We start from the raw sequence: 18865 nt of genomic DNA on the forward strand, positions 1-18865 counted from the left end.
TGTACTTTTTAGATGAAGGTCTCATTTGTGAAAGCAATATAGTAATGATCTTAATTACAATAATTAAAGTTCATACAGAGTAAAAGGAGAAAGCCTCAAAGCCATTGTCAGTAGATTTGCATGCCGATCTTGTTAGCAGAGAATTTGCCTAGAAGACCTTGGTTTCCTTGCCTTATTCAAATGCATACGTTCTTATAAGCGTGTATCACAAAATATAATAGCAAGGGGGATGACACAGAAGCCTATGTACTGTTCTTGGAACACTAGTGCCCCAACCCTCCAAGTGTAGATTTGGATGCTATTGATTTAAACCAAAATGCTACATGAATGTTAGAGCATATATAATCAATAAGCAAAAAGAAATATGCATTTTGTGCTTTTATGCACATATTGCAGTGCCCTTAGCTTTAAGGTTTCTGCTCCTGTCTTTTCCTTTCCTGGTATATTCTCTCTCAGCAGGTAATACTGGTGTATACAATTTTAGGTTAGGTTCAGTTCTGTATCAGTTAATGTTACTGGAAAAGGATGTTTTTTTTTTGTTTGTTTGTTTTGTTTTTTTTTACAGCATACCTTCAAGGAATATATAGTTATTAATTCATAGTCCAGGATAAGTGCTAATAGTCTTGCATATCAAATGCTCAATAACCAGTTGAAAAATGCTATTTTAAAGGTTCTAGTAGATAAGCTTGCTTTTTTCAGCAGCTAATCACCAGGGGAATTCCAAAGAAGAGCCACCAATCTAGAGACTTGAAAAACAAAATTTCTAAGCATTTTATTTACTGTATGCGTCCTATTTACTATATGAAAACTTTGGGGATATATGAGCTTGTAAGTATAAGCCTTTGTTTGTAAATACTTCCAAGAAAGTGCAGAAGAGGATCTGCACTAGAGAATCCAGAGGGGAAACCCAGGATACATTAAGTGTATTTTTGCTCTTACTGCTTAGTACAACTTCTGTTTCTTGCAGGTTTTCAATGTTCACAGTTATGACCTTGAAACTAAGTATTTTAAGCATTTGTCTGACTAACCACATACTTTACTTGCTCAAGCCAGGAAGTTCCCCCTTCCCCTCAGCATTTGACATCTTAGTCACCTCAGACTGACCCAATTGTTAATGTACCTGACACTCAAAGGTTCTTTTTGATTATAATTTCATTTTGTGCTTTATTTCTAACACAGGAAGTATAGTCAGGCATCCTACTGACACAGATTTCTCCTGAAGTGAGTCTTTACGAGAAAAACTTAGATGACTTCTCTTTTTACGAGAAAAACAAAGATGACTTAGGTACATCTTTGGTAGGGGAAGAAGGGAAAGGAAATAAGTGGCTCATTCAACCGATCCTAGGATGCAGCATGACCTGAAGTTTTCACAGTATGCAGCATGACCTGAAGCCTTAAACTGATGCACTGTTTCTGGGCAAAAGTAGTTGCTGTGAACTTGGAAGGCTTTTTTCCCCCACCTGTTTTGAATACTATTTTATTTGCGGAGCTTCAAATTTAAGTAGAATATTGTTGTTTTGGCACACCAATAATCAACAGGAACAGGTTTACTTGGGGGAACATGGGTAGTCTCTGATAACAGATGAGTGCTTGTGAAATGCAAAATACAAGAACCTGGCCTTGTAAAGAAACCAAAGCTTGAACCATGAGAAGCTCATCGCCAGATCATTTCACTGTAAGTTGTCCTGGCCATCTTCCTTCCCAGAACATACTGTGGCATGGGGCAGTCACCCAGGCCCATCCTCTGCTCCCAGACAGTAGTTGGATCTACTGCAGCTGTAAGACGTCTGTACAGAACAATGGCATTGCCTGCTATTTTACTAACACTAAATACACTTCAGCTTCCCTTTAATACTGCCTCCATACACTCAGCATTCTTAAAGAATGGTAGAAGTAGTCAAGACGGAGGTTAGCAAAACACTGGGCAGCAGCAGATAATCCTGATGGAAGATGTCTCTTGCACTAATGGAACTCAAATAATTAACCTTATTAGAGCCTCATATGTGGCAGATTTTACTCTGTTCATCCCAGCTACAGTCACACTTATAAATACTGCCATTAGCATGGCCTGACAGCTACTTCTGATGAGTAGGAACTGAAGGTGACTGTGGGACTCCAACACTTGAACATGTTGGAGCCTTTCATTCTTCATTTCCAAACTGCAGACTCCTAAGTAGGCTTACTCTCTCCTACAATAATCAAACACATCTAATTCCCTCAACGTAAAAGACAATAAACCAACAGCACCAACACCATACTTTCACTTACACCCTTTTGCAGAAACAGGAATTCGCTATTATCACCTTTAATGAGTGCCCTAAAGGGAAGTCCGCTTTTTAGCTAAGCAGCCTGTGACATGTGAATTCTATTGCTTCTGATTTCTCATTCTTTACTTTCAGTTAACAAGCAAACATTTGAGAACCTAACAAATGCTCATAACCTTTTTCCCCCTGTGATCCAAACCAGAAATCCTTCAGATAGCCAAGAACAGTCTCATTCAGATTCAATCTTTGTGGCAGTATCACACTGGGTCAAATTGCACCTACCAGTAACTATGCATTTCTGACGCTGTGTTAACTAAAATAGCAGCTCAGTAAAGGTGTAGTAAGCCATTCCCACTAAACAGCAGCATCTACTAAGTGAATTCACTTCAGTCAGGTGGTTTCATAGGAATAGTAGCACCATGATAGACTTATGACTAGGTTAGCCCTCCCTAATTCAAAAGGAGACTTTAGTTGCACGTTGGTGAATTTCTATAGACACAGTAGCGTTTAAGCTTCAGGAGAAAACACAACCCAATGATAAATTGTCTTCAGGAACCAATGCCAGGAGTCATGAAGTTGAAGTTAGAAGGTGAAATCTTGTCTTTAAGTGACATACATAATAATATCCATCTGCTTCACCTTTGTTCCAGAGAGACAACAAATCAGATGAAAACCTTCGTTAGATCTGTTGGTTTGCTCATGCAATAGACACCATAACAAACAAGGCACCCACTGGAACCTACCACAACACATTTATTTTCTGAGAAGCAAATAAGTCTCCAGGATGAGTTTCAACACCCATAAGCAGGTAGATCAGTTTCTGCACACATCACTTGATGCAGTGTTTAACCAGCATTGCTAGGGAAGAGATTGGCTGACGTCTCCCAAGCCTAATTACTCAGAGGGTTACAACACAGTAATAAAGCTTTACCTCTGTGCCACACTGTGTGCTTGCTTATCAGCTCTTTACCAAAAGTTTGATCAGTTTTTTAAAAAGTTGATCTTTTGCTCCTCTCTCAGACAACTTATTCCTCTAAATAAGTTAGCAAAGAGAGACAAACCTGGTGGTTTCCAGCAGAGCAAGTCCTCCAGCAGGCAGGTGCTTCATCAGCACTGAGCACCACCACAGCCTTCGGGGTCTCAGGTTGCAGCTCCGAGGCAGGCCGTGTCGCTGAGGTGAGCTTCTCACTGAACACCCAAACAGCGTGTGGTGCAGTAAGCAACTGAGGTGCTCAGAACCAGCCCCACAACCCCTCCAGCATCCCCAGAGCCAAGGGAGGCTGCCCTGTGGGAGAGCCACCCCTAAAGGGCCCAGCCGGCAGGAGGGGCCCTGCAGGTGGCTGACGAGGGAGGCCCAGGCCCAGCCCAGCCATCAGCCAGGAGCCAACTGCAGGCTGGTTTCCGCACCGTGTGCTTTTGTGACCTCCAATAAGTGGAGTCTGGTTTTCCTCTTAGCCTAAAGATGGCATTTTGGCTGCCTCGTGTTCTGTCACATAATGCTGGACACTGGTTTGGTACTTGCCCCCGGGCATCGCTGTTAAGAACAATACACCATTAATGTCTTGGTAGGGCTTGGGCATCTCCTGTTCAGGCTCTGTGTGGTGGTTACTGACAATGAAAGGGGAAAAACAGTATCTCACCAGTTTTTTGGAACAGATCTTGCTCAAGGATAGTGTGCAGTGTTACATTTTGAGGGTTTGAGAGTGAAGATACCATGTATATTTATTCCACAATCAAAGCAACTCTGTATAGGGCAAATTCATAGAGGTCCTTTTCTACAAATGCCAAATAGAAAGAAGCACCTTGCTTATATTGGTAGTGAGTGTCCTCCCATCGAAGTGTATGCTTTCATGTTTACAGTACAGTATCACTGTGTACATGTGTATGAAAACACAGGATGTTGCATGGTGTAAAATCATCCAGTACTCAAATGATTTGAATACTACCAGCAGAAAAGTTAGGTGAGATCAGTCTAAAGCTGCACGTGGTGCTAAACAAGTTGTACAGTGGAGGTGGGATATTTATTAGCTCTGAAGTAAACCATTACATCCAGCTAAAAATGCACGACTTTCTAGACTAAAACAGACTGCCATGACCAGGAGACTGGTCATGTGTCTGCAAAGTGCACGGGCTCACGTTTGAGGGATTTTGTCATTGAACAGCAGGAGGTGAAGGGTGGTTCCTGGGACAGACTCCTGGAGCGTCCTGTGATGGATTGACCTTGGCCACCTGCACAGTGCCCACCCAGCTGCTTTCTTAAACGCCTTTTCACAGAGGTGCCCCTGTCTTGGCTGCGCGGCTCAGCTGTGTCCTGCCGTGGGTCAGTGGGAAGCTACCATGGGGCAGCCCAGACCTCATGCCACAGAGGCCACGCCTGCAGCCCCACTACCAAAACCTGGCCATGGACATCCAGTACAACCTGCTTTCATTTTTAGATTGTTTTGCGTGCAGAAATGTTTAAAACATAGGCTGAATTCCCGAAGAATTCTCTGCTATAGCTCTCTCAACACGATGTCTGCATATGCCGACGTACTGGTACCGAAAATAATCATCTTCACACTCAGAATCTCAAACTGTGTTGAAGACAAACTGGGATGTTTATTTAAAGCACCTGCCTACATAAAAGAATCCCAAATCTTTGCTTTGCAGAATCTGTCCACTTGTAGGATAAGACTCTTAACATGATGTTACCTATGTGTTAGGGGGCAGTAGATGCTGGATTTCTAGTTTAGCTTTAGGTCCTATTCTAAACTGTAAATCAGGGGATAAGTCTTTATAAAACCTTACAACTATTTCCCTCAAATGTGCTTTTCAAGCTATTGTAACATTAACTGGCAATTCTGTAAGAAACCTAAAGAAAGCAAGTATCGATTATGGTAATTTATCTGACAGTGATCAGATCTCCTGGGAGCATGAAACAGCTTCCAGCCCAGAGTAAATAGCAGAACTGATGCTTTCTAAAAAGGATTCCTTAAAGAAGCTCCAAGATTCCTTCATCCTTGGCCTAGAAGCAGCTCCTTCTGTACAAAGACTGCATGCTTTGTACCTGCATATGGGAGATACAAACATGCCTACCCTGCGTTGCTCTCTCCTTTGACATACAAGTCATCAAACACTGTGCCTCTTACGGAGAGAAAGGGAAGCCCTGCTCCCTGTCATTTTTTTTCCTTTTGGAATACCATGTAAGCAAACATTTCCTTAGAATGAAAATCTTAGCCCTCGGTTTGTAAAGGCTCATCATAACAGCTCACATATTTGAAGGAATATGTTGAGCACAGAAAGTCTCAGACAGGCTCCCAGTACTGACTGCGCGGTGTTTCATGCCACTGATGCAGGGACACAGAGAGCCCAACAATCCAACGCTGAGAGGGTCTCAAGGCTGTGGTAGGACACTCAGCTTTGTTTTGAGGAAATGCTCGCAGTGACACCCCCCCCACCAGAACACTTTTAGAGAACAAAGTACTCATAGATGAGCTGCAGACAGAATGTGCTGGGTGCACAGATGTGCATAAAAGGAACAGACAAATTGTTCGTACCTGAGATTCTGCCTAATTAGTCTGGGGTTCCTAAGCACATAGAAGAAACAGTGAGAAAAATAGATGGCCTTCATATACAAACACCAAATAGTAAGAAACATTGATTATGTTTTGTGTAGAGGTGATGTGATGGATCCCGAATCATCGTGGATTCTGCACAGCCTTTTCTTTGGAACCCGGCTAACATACAGTGACAGCATGTACGCTGCGTATGTGGCTGGGAAACAGTCAACAAGAAGGGCTTATTTATATTCCTAAAAGCTTTAAAATTGGAATTCAAAAATGAAATGTCATCCTTGTATTTCTTGCTATTTCACATTAAGATTATATGGAACTATGTTTGCAACTATCATCAAAGAGCGTAATTGTTATTATGTTTCCCAGAGCTGAATAAGTCCTTCTCCATTTAAGATTTGTGACAGACATGTTTCAATAATGTTGTTTTACAGCCTCCATGGTATGTTGCTAAACCAGCCAACCAATTCTTTCTTGATCTGCAGGTGCACTGTCAGTTCAGTCAAGTGTGTGGTAATCAGAACTGACAGAGCTTTAAAAGTATTAAAATTCTGTTGTACATACTGGAGCTAATTTATTTGCTGTCACTCTCTTTGCAGTTTAATGTATCTTCATTATGGCCATGTCATGTTCCCTGCTTAAAGCATACTTGATCTAATCCTAGTATTTTAGGGAATAATGTGTGATTATTACACTTTTTATTATGAAAGCCCTTTGGGTATTTGTTTACCTGTATTCATTAATGCATTCCACTGCGCAGCAACACATATTGCTTCATATTATTTTAGCCATGAAATATAATTAGATTTGTCTTGTCTCAAACATAACAGCATTTACACACACGCAGGGATACAATGAGTTTCCTAGCTACTACAGGTCTCTAGACAGGGCAGTAGCCCTGTTCCCCACATCTTGGTGCTCAGGTATTCTCAGTCTGTCTCAGGTATTATTCTCTTTCCTAAAATTATGCTTACTGTTTGGGTGGATTTTTGCCTCGTGTATATTGTCTTACCTGAGCACTAGCATTACTGAACTAAGAGCTCTAATATGCCAGCTTCAGTAGCACCATTTTTTCAGCTGACTAAACATAGCTCATAGGGAATAATTTGCCTAGAGATGAACACGCAGACTTTCTTTGATCTACAGCTACATATTACATTTGAAAGTCAGAAGACAAGGAATTATGTTCATGGGTAACTTTCATGCTGATCCTTTGAAATAATTCTGGCTCAGTGTTTTCCATTTACATAATTGTTGATACAGATTTTTATATGTGGAGCTTTACAGCGACAGTGGTATTCAGGCACTCTAATACATAATGGGGAAACTGAGAAAAAAGGAAAATGACGTCCTAAACCATAAAAGAACGTGTGCACAAATCTGCTTGGCTTTCAAGATTTCTAAAGGTGAAATTTTGTCCAGTACTGCGCATAAACACGTTTTAAAATTCTGACTTTGCTTTGTAAACAACTTGAACACTTCAGTATTTAGTTTAATTTTGCATGAAATATTTACATTGAAATAAAATCATTGACTTAATTTAAATCAGTAGTGTCACTGCTGCTTAACGATAATTGAAATGCATTATTTACATCCAACTAGATCTTTTATTATAATTAAAGAGCCTAACATTTTAATGGGAATCTCATATTTGTTACATTTAAATAGGAAATTTCAACTACTGTATCATGTTATGGTACCTCAGTATCAATAATGAAAATGGATTGCATATAAACTACACAGAACAGCTTCATGACAAATGACTGCTTTTCATAAAATAATAGAGAAAATGCTAAATACAGTTTCATATGTTAAAGCTTTATGGATTTTATTATTTTTTTTCTGAATGTAATCTTTCCCCAACAAAACTTTTGGTTGAAATCTGAATATACATTTTTTTGAATTTATTCAGTTGTAATAGCATTTCTGGTGAAAATTTTTCTGACTATCCTTGCATCATTCACTTCCACTGAAATCTCTTCATTTTCAAGCTTTTCAGAAGGCAAAAGGCTTTGAAACCCTTTCTCTCTTCTCTCACAGATGTGCAATGGTTTAGAGCAGCCAAGGAAACAACAGCGTTCTGACCTCAACGGCCCAGCTGATAATAATAATACGCCCGAGGTAGGTGCCTTAGGCCATTCTGCCACCTATCTTCCTGTCCTCAGGCTACCATGAGGAACAGCAGGGATTGAATTGTCAGCTTTCTCCCTCTCATGCACACGTATCTAGAGTCTGTTTCTAGAGCCTGGTCCTTTTCCTGAACTGATGATAAATTCCTTGACTGTGTATTCTGAATAGTCTGTGAACCATAGCCATGAATCAGTCGCTGCCATATTCATTCTGTGTAACTGTCCACAGCGTGTACTCAAGCCTAAAATTTTCTGATGACATAAAGAAGATGGAGAACATTTCAGAAATTCTATTTTTGGATTATTGGAGAGCAAAAGCAGCATGAAAAAGAAATTGGCTTCTACTTGTTTTCTTTCTCTCCAAAACGTCAGTCTTTGAAACCAAAGGACTGCTTAATTTTCACAGTTCTCTTTAAATAATCCCTAATATCAAGCACCTCATTCAGTGCCGAGAGCTCAAATGATTCACAGCTTTTTGAATGCCCTCTGTGGTAAGATGTGTCCCTGCTCAGTCAGCTGTGAAAAAGACGCAGTGATAGGCAGACCTGCTCTTGTCACTGAAGACTGGAGCACAGATGACATCTAAGAATGCAGAAGGAGGTTATGCTCGAGGCTAGACACAATGAAATGGAATTCAGACTTAAAAGCAGAAGTCTGTTATCTCACAAACATACAACAAATTTAGCCTGTAGCCTGTTCCGTTAATGAGGAGGCACATTTCTGAAGCCTTTTGCTATAATGGAGAAATCAGCCCCTTTCCAGGGAACAGCAATGCCTGAGGAGGCTGGCATAAGGCAAGCAAATGGAAGGACTCGATCTGTGTATTGAGAGTACAGACAGCAGCATGAGATGAGGTGCAGCACAATCAGGGACAGTTCTTTCTATTCACAGACCAAGAATCTTGCTTTCTAAATGCTGTTAGATATTCCAGTTGTAAATTTGGGATATCATTAATAGGCACTGTGATCTGGTGGTAATCTGTGTGGTTTCTATTGCTCATTTGGCAACTGATTTGCTGGCTCATTTTCATTTTCCTCACACACATCCCTTATTTGTTTTGTGTGTTGTGAAGGAGATTCCAGGTAACCAGCACTATGTAACTGTTAGGTTGGGTAACTTACTGTGATGTAATGTGTTTCACTGTGATAAATAATGGCTATGCAGAAGTTATGCACAGAAAATTTATTTATTTATTTTAACAATTTATTCATTTTAACAATTTATTTATTTTAACTATTTATGATGTGAATTGACTTCAGTTTGTGAAAATGACTTAGTCACATTTATACCACATATTGCTTTCATTTCTCAACAGACAAAGAAAGTGTCTTCATTTCCAAGTTTTGTTGATGGTAAGTTTTATATCATCCAGCATTAAGGTAATATGAAAAGGAAGCAAATGCTTTAATTTATTTTAAAGATGAAAATTCTAAAAAAAGTCAAACCAAAGAGAAAGCAACTCCAAGTTTAATAAATAAGCAACTAAAGCCTATTTCTGTTCAGAGTACACTATATGTGGAAGTATTTAACATTGTTATCCCTAACTGTGGGAGTGGGAGCCTGGATTTATGTTGATAAAAAGGAGGCGAGGATGGAGATAGCTACAAACCTGGAAGGAAGTAAAAAGGTGGAAACAGTAGGCCTCAGCAGGGTAGAGATTTATGGAGGTAGAGGACCCTGTTCTTCATTGCCTTGTACAGAGCAAGGAGACATGCAAGTGTTCAGAGCTGCTCCTGTATCACTGTGCACTGATGCCTGTATTGCACTCTGGAAATCTCAGCTGTAGGGAACAAACAGAGGGGATCTCCTGAGCTGAGAAAAAAATGGTAATCCCAGATGAAGAAAACAAGGCACATACTTTCTTCTGCTTAGCAGAACAACAATTTCATGCCTTTCTTCAATTGTCTGTCAGTCAAGGAATGATAATGTTCAGCACAATCCCATTTTATCTGTCCACCTTCTTGCTTTAATAAACCGACATTTTTCTCCAAACAGAAAATAAATAATAGTAGTGCAGGGGAGATTGAAGAGTTTTTGTACAGGAAAAATACACACAGCTCTTTCTACAGAGAAAGTGTGTACACCAGAATGTAAGCAAAGGCAACAGGAAGCTTCTAAGGTTCTGACTTCTTAGATCTTAGACACACACATTTCCCTGCAATGTGAATCATAAATGAAGGTTAAAAACTTGACTTCTTATGCCATTCCAAACTCAAGGAAAACTTACTGTGATTTAGACTAATATTAGAACATTCAACACATTTTTCCCCTATTCCCTGATCTCATCACCTTGATGAGCACCTTCTGGTTTTAGTCGTTTCCTTGATGAGCTACAGCAAACGGGAAGTTCAGAGATTGCCCCTTTTACACAATTCGCATCTGACAGAAACTACAGGTAGCGCTGTCCTTGGCATGCACTGGCTAACAGGCCCTAAGTGAAGGTAAATTAAATGCATTCCCTAAAGGCAGAGGAGACAAGAAAGGAAGCTGATCCTCTGTTATAAGCATCTACTGATTGTGTGGTGGACACCTATAACAAGAGGGCAGCATGAGCGGAGCTTTTAAAGAAAGGAAAAAATAGAAAATTTATCCGTCACAGTGCTTGCAGCTACAACGGCACAGTTTATATTTGATTGGGATAAAAAGGTTATGTCTTTTTATTTTTTAACCGATCAGCTCACTACTACTCTGTTGGAACGGGGTCAGTATACCTTTAGATAACAGGCTTTTTTTTTTTTTTTTTAGTTGTTCAGTCATTCTGCTTTCTCTTTTTTTTTTTTGTTTGTTTTTTTGTTTTTTTCTTAAGTAGCACAGTATGAGAGGATAAGCTATCTATTAGGCCTTTTTCTATTGCAGGTATTATATGGCATTGTCTAACAAGAATAAAGATGTAGCTCACTAGGAGCTTTTGATAGGTCAATGTATGCTTTCTGAATCAAAACCAAACAAACAAACAACAACACACTTTTTTTTTTTTAATTAATTTGTATGTAGAGTCCCCTAAAGAATAGGACCCCACTGCACACAAGAAAAGATTCTGCCAGCTAATGCTCCCTGCCCTTTCCTGAACTTTGGTGAGGATGCCACAACCACATTCTGGCCACCATTCAGCTGTTCAGACACTTAACTTTCAGCATGACTCCTTACCTGCAGTAGCTATGTCTATATCCCTATGCATATATCATGTTTTTCCATATGAAGTATGGGCATAAAAACAAACTAGCTGTCACCAAAAAAAATAACAGAAGTGTCTCTTTGCTATTGTAGTTGTGCCACTGTATGCTTTTAGTGGTAATCCAGTGGTTCTTTTTTTCTGCTGTGTATTTGTCCTGTCACCATAACTATCATTTGTCTTGCTCAGTCACAACCATGATGAAATTGAGGAATCAGCCAAAATATGGAATTTACAGGGAGGCATTCTGCAAGGTGATATATGCCCTATGGCCACTTATTCCTTAGGGAAAGTCATTCTGCTGCACTGCCATGCACCCTAAGGTCAGAGTGACTTCAGGGAGTACAACGCTTCTCAGCAGGCAGTTGGAGTGGCTTCAGTGCTCTAAGCACAATCCCTAAATACTCTCTGAATCATGAATTGGTTTCCATGTGGTACTAGTAAAAAAAAAGAGTGTTCCTAAGAGGTTATTAAACTCAGTTATGCTGCATTATTGAATGAGTGTTCCTCTTATTATTTTATGAATACAAAAGGTGTTCATTTAAAAATCTTTAGAGTCTGTTTTGGTTTAATGAAAAGTTTAATATACTCATTGCATTAATAACTCAGCAGAAAATGGAGTAGTTTTTAGTACACTGATAAGATGCAGAAACTTACGGTTATTTTTTTTTCAGGAAAAAAAAAAAAGTTATCCAATTTTTAAGTATCAATACCCAACATGAAGTTCCAGCTTGTTCATGCCAAACTGATCTTCAACTTTCAGATCTATTTCTTTCTTCTTCCCTTGCTCATCAGTACACCTTACACACACTTACAGTCAAGGGCATGCTTAAGTGGTTTGATGAGTTGGGACCTCTGCCAAAGCTCCATTTTTATAATCTTTAAACCAGTCACAGACAAGGAAAGAAAACACGCAGGTAACCCAGGTTGACCTTGGCAATTTTCAATACCATTCCTTACATCCTCCTAGCAGATGTCTTATCCTATCTGACAGTCGCTTCCATTGCCCTCATGATGGGAAATGTATGTTGGAAATGTTTTCTGCCCAGCATGATTCTTTTTTTTCTTCTTTTTTTTTTTTTTATACTAGCTATTGCTATAAGCATTTTATACATGCTGTTATCATATACGTGATGTTGCAGAATTTGTTGCTAGCATATTAATTCTGCAAAAAGCACAATCTAAGGCTCTGAAGAGATGAGGAGACCATATCCAACAAAAAGAGAGAAATCCTTAAAGAATCAAAATAAATAAAACTTGGATAATAAAACTGGTTAAAACCCTAGGATTTTTACATTTTCAAGACTTTTCAAATCAGTAAGAAACACTATTACTGTCACTGAACTGCCGAGACATGAGTTGTTGTTTCTTTTGGGAAATTAACGCACATTAATTTCACAGTCCCGTAAGGAACCGTGAGCACTGTTGTTTCATGCTCTGAACATACATACATACACACAGACCTCTAAACTCAGCTTTGACAGGCCTCTGACATAGTCTACCAATTACCTGGTAATCAAGACAAAAATGTGTTGCTCACAGATGGACAAAGAACAGATGTAACCAGAAATGGGCAAATTCTACAATCTTGAAAACAATTGGAGAGAACACAAGCTTTCCCAAATTCACCCAGAGCTTCTGGGATGGTAAAGAAGTAGATTAAGGGACTGATAGATTTTAAATAACCAGCATAATTTTTACATTTTTTGTCGACAAGTTCTGCAACCTGATAGAATTTGGGCCTTTGCTTGTTACAGTAATGCCTGTATTGGAATTTGTTGGAAGCATTCCAGTTTTGTCTTCACACACAAAATATTTCAAGAAAACTAATCAAAACTAACTTCTAGGAAAGGAAGTTAGTTAAACTGATTTAAACATTACGTGCTAAGCGTATTTCAGAGTTAAAGCAATCTTGATTCAATATAGCCTGATTTACTTAGCCTGAAGTGAATGAAGGTAAACCAAATTAAGGCCACTTCACCTTTGAATAAGAGTGCTTATGCAGGTATCTAATGAAGTTTTGTTAACCGACATCAAATTCACACCTTAATTAATTTCCATCTTTTCTATCCTTGAAACAAGGTATCAATGTGATGCAATATCAGTGTTTTGTTGCATGCTGAAAGTGGTACAGATTTATGAAACTATGTTTTAGGCCTGAAAAAAAAAAGTGAATGATGTTTTCAAAAGCAATACTATATAAAATATATCATCCATCTACTGAAAAGCAAAATGGTGCAAAGACACAAATAAATAGGACCAGATATGTAGTAAATGGAGTTCTTGTGGAATTTTATTTTATTATTTCATTCAATGAATTAGCAATACAGGAACAAGGATTGTTTTAAAAAAATATTCATCTATTTATTTATTGAGGTATTTAAAGACTGGCCTTCATGAAGAGTTCCAGTGACTTATTTAATTAGTAGATTCTCAAGGACTCTGTTAAGGTTTTTTACACTTTCAGTGGAGATTGTCATATTTTTTTAATTCCTTCCCAATATGTTGGGAATTTTAAATTCCACAGAATTCTGTTCTGATTCTAATGAAGACTCAGCCCATTACTAGAATTCTTGCTGGATCTTTGCTGAAGCAAAGTATACCTTTGTGCCCACTGCACATCAGTCCTTTTGCCAGAGGCACTGTCTGGCTACTGTGTATTTCTTCAGACATCTCGAAAAATGTGGAAAACATGCATCTATTTGAGCATGTTTAGCTTATGCACTGTAACAATTGTAAATATTAAGACAGTTATGACAAAGAAACCATGAGCATTCAGGAAACTCATAAATAATTTCAATGTGTTTATCCATGCAGCACAGCAAGTCTTCCCATGATTTTTCTTCTAGAACTTCACAATCAAAACACCATGCAGTACTTTATATTCAGTTCATACTGGGGGGATGAGGGGGATAATTATAGGGAATACATTGTTTACTTTCCTGGATTTCTTGTTTCCTGTTAGAAAAGGTGTTACAATGGTTGCTCAAGCCTTAATGTTCTTTGTTCAATTTATCTTCTCTCTACCCTCTTCTGAGAGGCAGTAACTGCAAACATGTCATGTCAGTTCCAGGACCTTGTGAACCTGAAGACCTCATTGATGGAATCATCTTTGCGGCCAATTACCTGGGCTCTACACAGCTGCTGTCTGAGCGCAACCCTTCCAAAAACATAAGGATGATGCAGGCCCAAGAGGCGGTGAGCCGTGTTAAGGTAGGGGATTTTTGTGCTTTATAGAATACTCTGGTCCTTTGACAGCTGGTCTCTGAACAGTACAGGATCTGTGGCTTCAAACCTATTCTGAAGTGCCCTTATGTGAGTATAGATCTAGTACTATAAATACCATTAGTTTCCGGTTACAGCATCTCCAAGGAGCAAAATATAAATTATTCCAAAGTCTATTCAAAGTTGTTTGAAAGCTGTATGAAGAATTAAAGACAAATTGCAGATCATAATTAAGAAATATTCCAATAACAAAGCACGAGATATTTGACTGTTTTTCCTTTTGTGTCATTAATCCTTTTATTACAAAATGTGAAAATTATTCTCCATGTATTGAATTATTTTGAATTTCCAAACATTTAAATTTCTGTTTAGTCTTTTGTGATGCCTCAAGCAATAAGCTATTTCTGATTGCAATCAACCTTCTAAAAACAGGGTTTTTTTATTAATAACAATCCTAATCTGTCAGGGATACTTGATTACTTTAGATAGCCATTGAAGGGAGTTTGAATTATGTTTTCTTCAACAATTACATATAGACATATGACTATTATGGCCAGAACATTAATAGAAAAACTTGAGTTTAAAATAGTGCATGTACTGTCATTTTAGACTGTTGTATTTTTAGCAGGATAAATGTTATGAGCAGCTGATAACAGACAACACTCTTTGGTATTTTTTTGTAATCAATCAACAACATGCATAATGCCATTAAATCCAATTATGCTCCAATAAGAACTCTCTCTCACACATCCTTCTCCCACTGCCCCCAGATTTTTAATTTTTAATCTGGATTCATAGTCAAAAGGTTTCCCTGACTTCACACACTGTCTTTTCTCTTTCTTTGTGTGTACATCTGTCTGCATTCTTTTTTTATGCTACTCTTCAGAGGATGCAAAAGGCGGCTAAAATCAAGAAAAAAGCGGTGTGTAGACTGTTTTTCTTGAATGCTAATGTTTACTTACATTTTTGTTGTACTTGTTCCCCACGGAGCATTGTGTCTTTCATTATGGGTCCTCATCAAGTTGTCATTTTGGTTTCTTCTTTGTTTAGTAGTAGAACACTGGATGGAATAAAATTAACTCATTTTCTTCATTGTTCACTTGCTAGAGTGCCTGTCTGCTGCTGCTCTTCTTCTGTAATATCTCTGACTTGTTTAGTAGAGATAATGAAGTCAGTGTTTTCCAGGAGATTTTTAAAATTGTAATGCTTATTAAGCAAAGCAGTTAGATTCATTCCTATGCCTGGAACTTACGTATAGTTATTAAATTATTTTAGATATCTAAAAACAAATAATATACATTTACCAAGTAGTAGCTGGAACAATTGAGGAGACATTTCACCCAATTAAAAATATACATTAGTTCACTAACTACATTTAACAAAAATGTCACTTAAATTGATCTTGTTCTTTATGATGGCTGTGGATAAAAAACACCACAAGTAATCTCTGCCAAAGTATGTGCTGCTTTGTATTCTGCTGAACTAGCGTTAATTAAAATACAAGTAATATGGATTAAATAAGACATTTGAGCTACAGAAAATAGCAGCAAATACATCATTCTTCCTTGCTGTCACATCAAAGAACCACAGGTGTAACTTAGAGACTAGTGCCTGCCTTTAGCATAAGGTAACAGCGTCTGTAGCCTTTTTATCCTGAGGCTGCTAACATGGGTGCTGCTAATACCAGTTAAAACGGTGCACTGTGGACAAGTGGCCTGGAGGAATAAACAGGTTCCTGCTGGGACTCCAAGTATTAGATGAGTTCTTGGATGATGCTCTAGTGAGAGGCAGAAGCTGCTTTGCCACTCTCTCTCCTGTTTTCTCACCTGGGCAAAACCAGGCCTCGCACTTAGAAAACACGCAGCATTATATTGCAGCCCCTCTTGCTGTGACGTTAATTTCTGAGGACACATGGAACCTAGTAAGCAGTGCTCAGAAGTTGAGGTCTCTGGCCATCCACCCAATGTCTTTCTGCACAATAAGACATATTAGTTCAGCTCTCAATACTTTTATTTTCTGTAAAACAAACAAACAAAACTAAAAACAACAAACAATCAAACAAACAAAAACCAGGAAATAAACCCACCACAGTATTGAGTGCCAACACAAACTTTTGCTGGTGAGCTAACTGAAGACAGCAAGGGCTAGGCAGCTGATATAAGTCACTTTCTTAGTTTCCCTGCTTTCTCAGCTCCAGTGCCTCAAGAGCTAATATGCATCAGCAACAGTGGGGAAGAAGCAGCCATACTCTTTTTCCTGTTCAAGCTATAAAAAGAGAATTTTAGTACCTGGGCAGTCACTCCTACGGGCTCTGAAAACTCACTCTCACCCACAAAACAGGAGCGTGCTTCACTCTTTCTATGCAATAAATGCGTTTTTTTGCATGTATTTGGAAACACCTTTCAATAGTTGTCTTTGTAATGGTTTAACAACGCAATTGCCTCACATCACATTATGCTTGAATCAGAGAATTTATCATCCTAAAAGAGAGAATTAAAATTGCCCTCGTAACAAAGCATGTATCTTCTAGACTTCGGAGGGAGATTCCCAGGCCTTGACCGAAGTGGACCTGTTCATCTCCACACAGAGAATCAAAGTTTTAAATGCAGACACACAGGTAAGTTATGATTAAAACTCTTCAAAAACAATGTTGATTGTTTCGGAGTTCTCTTCTGTTAGACTGTGCTCCTATACAAACTCCCATGGGAAACCATTACATTTGGATAAATTCGCCAAGGTGAGAATATTCAGAAAGAGCACTCTTGAATCTTCAAAATGGTGTAACACTTGCCATTTGCCAGTGTAGTGATAATGACACTGATTTTGCTTGTCTGATGTGTTAGAAAATGTCTTGATTATTCATATAATTATTGATTTGATTATTTATATCTATAATTCAATTGAGGAAAAGATTTGAGGTTCATTCTGAATGCAAGTACCCTTTCTCTCTGTAAGTTCCAGCACCCAAATTTGAGAAGTCATTTGCTGCTTTGATTAAGACATTCATATCTTGTCATTTTTAAGATATAACCTACAACTTTTTCATAAATTACACCTGAACTACTATCTTCTTTGCCTAAGCTAAATTATTAATTATTCATATTAACACAGCATCTGAAGACTGCAGCAGTAATCAGCTTCATCTTTTAGGAATTACATACATATTTAATAATAGGTGATCTTCATAAGAAGGATAGTTTTTTTTTTCTCATGGAATTTTAAATTATTAACATACACTTTATACATATATTCCAATATTAAGTATAATTAACTCAAATGATCTCTTATACTACAGTCATGCTTAAATACATGTTAATTTTCATTCTTGTATGAGATTTCTTTCTTATAAAAGGAAATGTTTACTAACATTTTTTCTTCAGTTTTCACTAAAAGTCTCCACTGTACATAGCTAACAACAGCTGGCAATAGCAAGTCTTCCAGTTACAATACAGAAAGACCCATTTAGACAGTGGTTAGAAAGTTAATTAGATATATCCTTATTAAAGGGACCCATCTCTCATAAGCCAATAGTACAAGAAATTCCATCTTGTACTATTTGGGAAAACAGTTGGAGCACTTCTATGACATCCTTTCAGTGATATTTTTCCCAAACTTATGGAGGTAATATTTATTTATTTTAATAGTAGCAGAACACACCAAGGATTATGGAGTTTTAGCTGTTAGAAATATATCAAAACAAACCATTTGTAAGCAGTTTGTGAGTGGAGACAAGCAAGAGTCAGTGCAGATTTGTCAGAAGTAAATTGTGTCAAATCAGTAATTTTCTTTTGTGACAAGTGAATAGATTTGTCCATGGTAGAGAAACAGAAGACATCACCTACTGACTTTTAAGTAAGGCTTTTAAGTAGTCTCATATAACATTTTGTAGATTATATGATTTAGATAAAAGGTGGCCAAAATTTTTTGTGCGTACTTAGTTCTGATGTGTTGCCATACAGTTGACAATATAAAGAGCAGAGGGAGACTCATAAGCATCTTTCTTTAATGCAGTAGTTTTCAATATTTCAATGAACAACTTAGAAGATGGAAATAGAAAATGGTTATTGAACTTGTAGCTTGATATATAAGATCAGAGGTCAGAAATACTGTGGCTAACTGAAGAAAAGATCTAAAACAATACGAAATACATCAGTAAAGGCAAAAGTAGTATTCTGCATTTAGGATTTTGAGTTGTTTTCGATTACTGTATTATTTGTTTTTCCTGCACGGTAAACTATGAGGCAACAAATTCTTCATGAAATATAAGATAGAGCTATCATCTGTTATTGTGTGGGTAGCGGGTAGATGATAATTTCTTCAGTAGATTTATTATTCTTTCATCGTAAGCAGATGTCTTCAACGTGCTATTAGAATTCCCAAGGGATGGTGCCAGATGCAGAGTAGAATAACCCATCTAACATGGGCAGCAGCATTTACAATCTGCCACCTGTAATCAGTCCGAGCACTGCATTTCATCTGTAATGACCAATACCACTACTTGTTCGGCGCCAGCCATTCTTTTGA

At 38.1% G+C, this 18865-nt stretch overlaps 1 protein-coding gene and 1 long non-coding RNA gene across 6 annotated transcripts in view; one reads left to right on the forward strand and one right to left on the reverse strand.

Annotated features, from left to right (window-relative positions):
- The window catches only part of LOC311442719, a 37593-nt gene extending 34077 nt beyond the window's left edge, over window positions 1–3516 (reverse strand). The window contains exon 1 of the long non-coding RNA XR_014696811.1: window positions 3326–3516. This is a non-coding gene — a long non-coding RNA (uncharacterized lncRNA). The remainder of the gene's footprint in view (window positions 1–3325) is intronic.
- APBA2 (amyloid beta precursor protein binding family A member 2) overlaps window positions 1–18865 on the forward strand; it is a 96678-nt gene that overhangs the window by 57624 nt on the left and 20189 nt on the right. For 4 of the 5 annotated variants that reach the window (XM_084532243.1, XM_084532247.1, XM_084532245.1 and 1 more), the window contains exons 3-7: window positions 7856–7936; window positions 9260–9296; window positions 14184–14329; window positions 15228–15263; window positions 16872–16958. In XM_084532243.1, coding sequence (XP_084388369.1) covers window positions 7856–7936; window positions 9260–9296; window positions 14184–14329; window positions 15228–15263; window positions 16872–16958 — 387 coding nt within the window. The remainder of the gene's footprint in view (window positions 1–7855; window positions 7937–9259; window positions 9297–14183; window positions 14330–15227; window positions 15264–16871; window positions 16959–18865) is intronic. The other variant, XM_084532246.1, reaches the window with a different exon arrangement.

The sequence above is a fragment of the Aythya ferina genome (genome assembly GCF_964211825.1).
Source record: "Aythya ferina genome assembly, chromosome: 11".
In the NCBI taxonomy this organism is placed as follows: domain Eukaryota; kingdom Metazoa; phylum Chordata; class Aves; order Anseriformes; family Anatidae; genus Aythya; species Aythya ferina.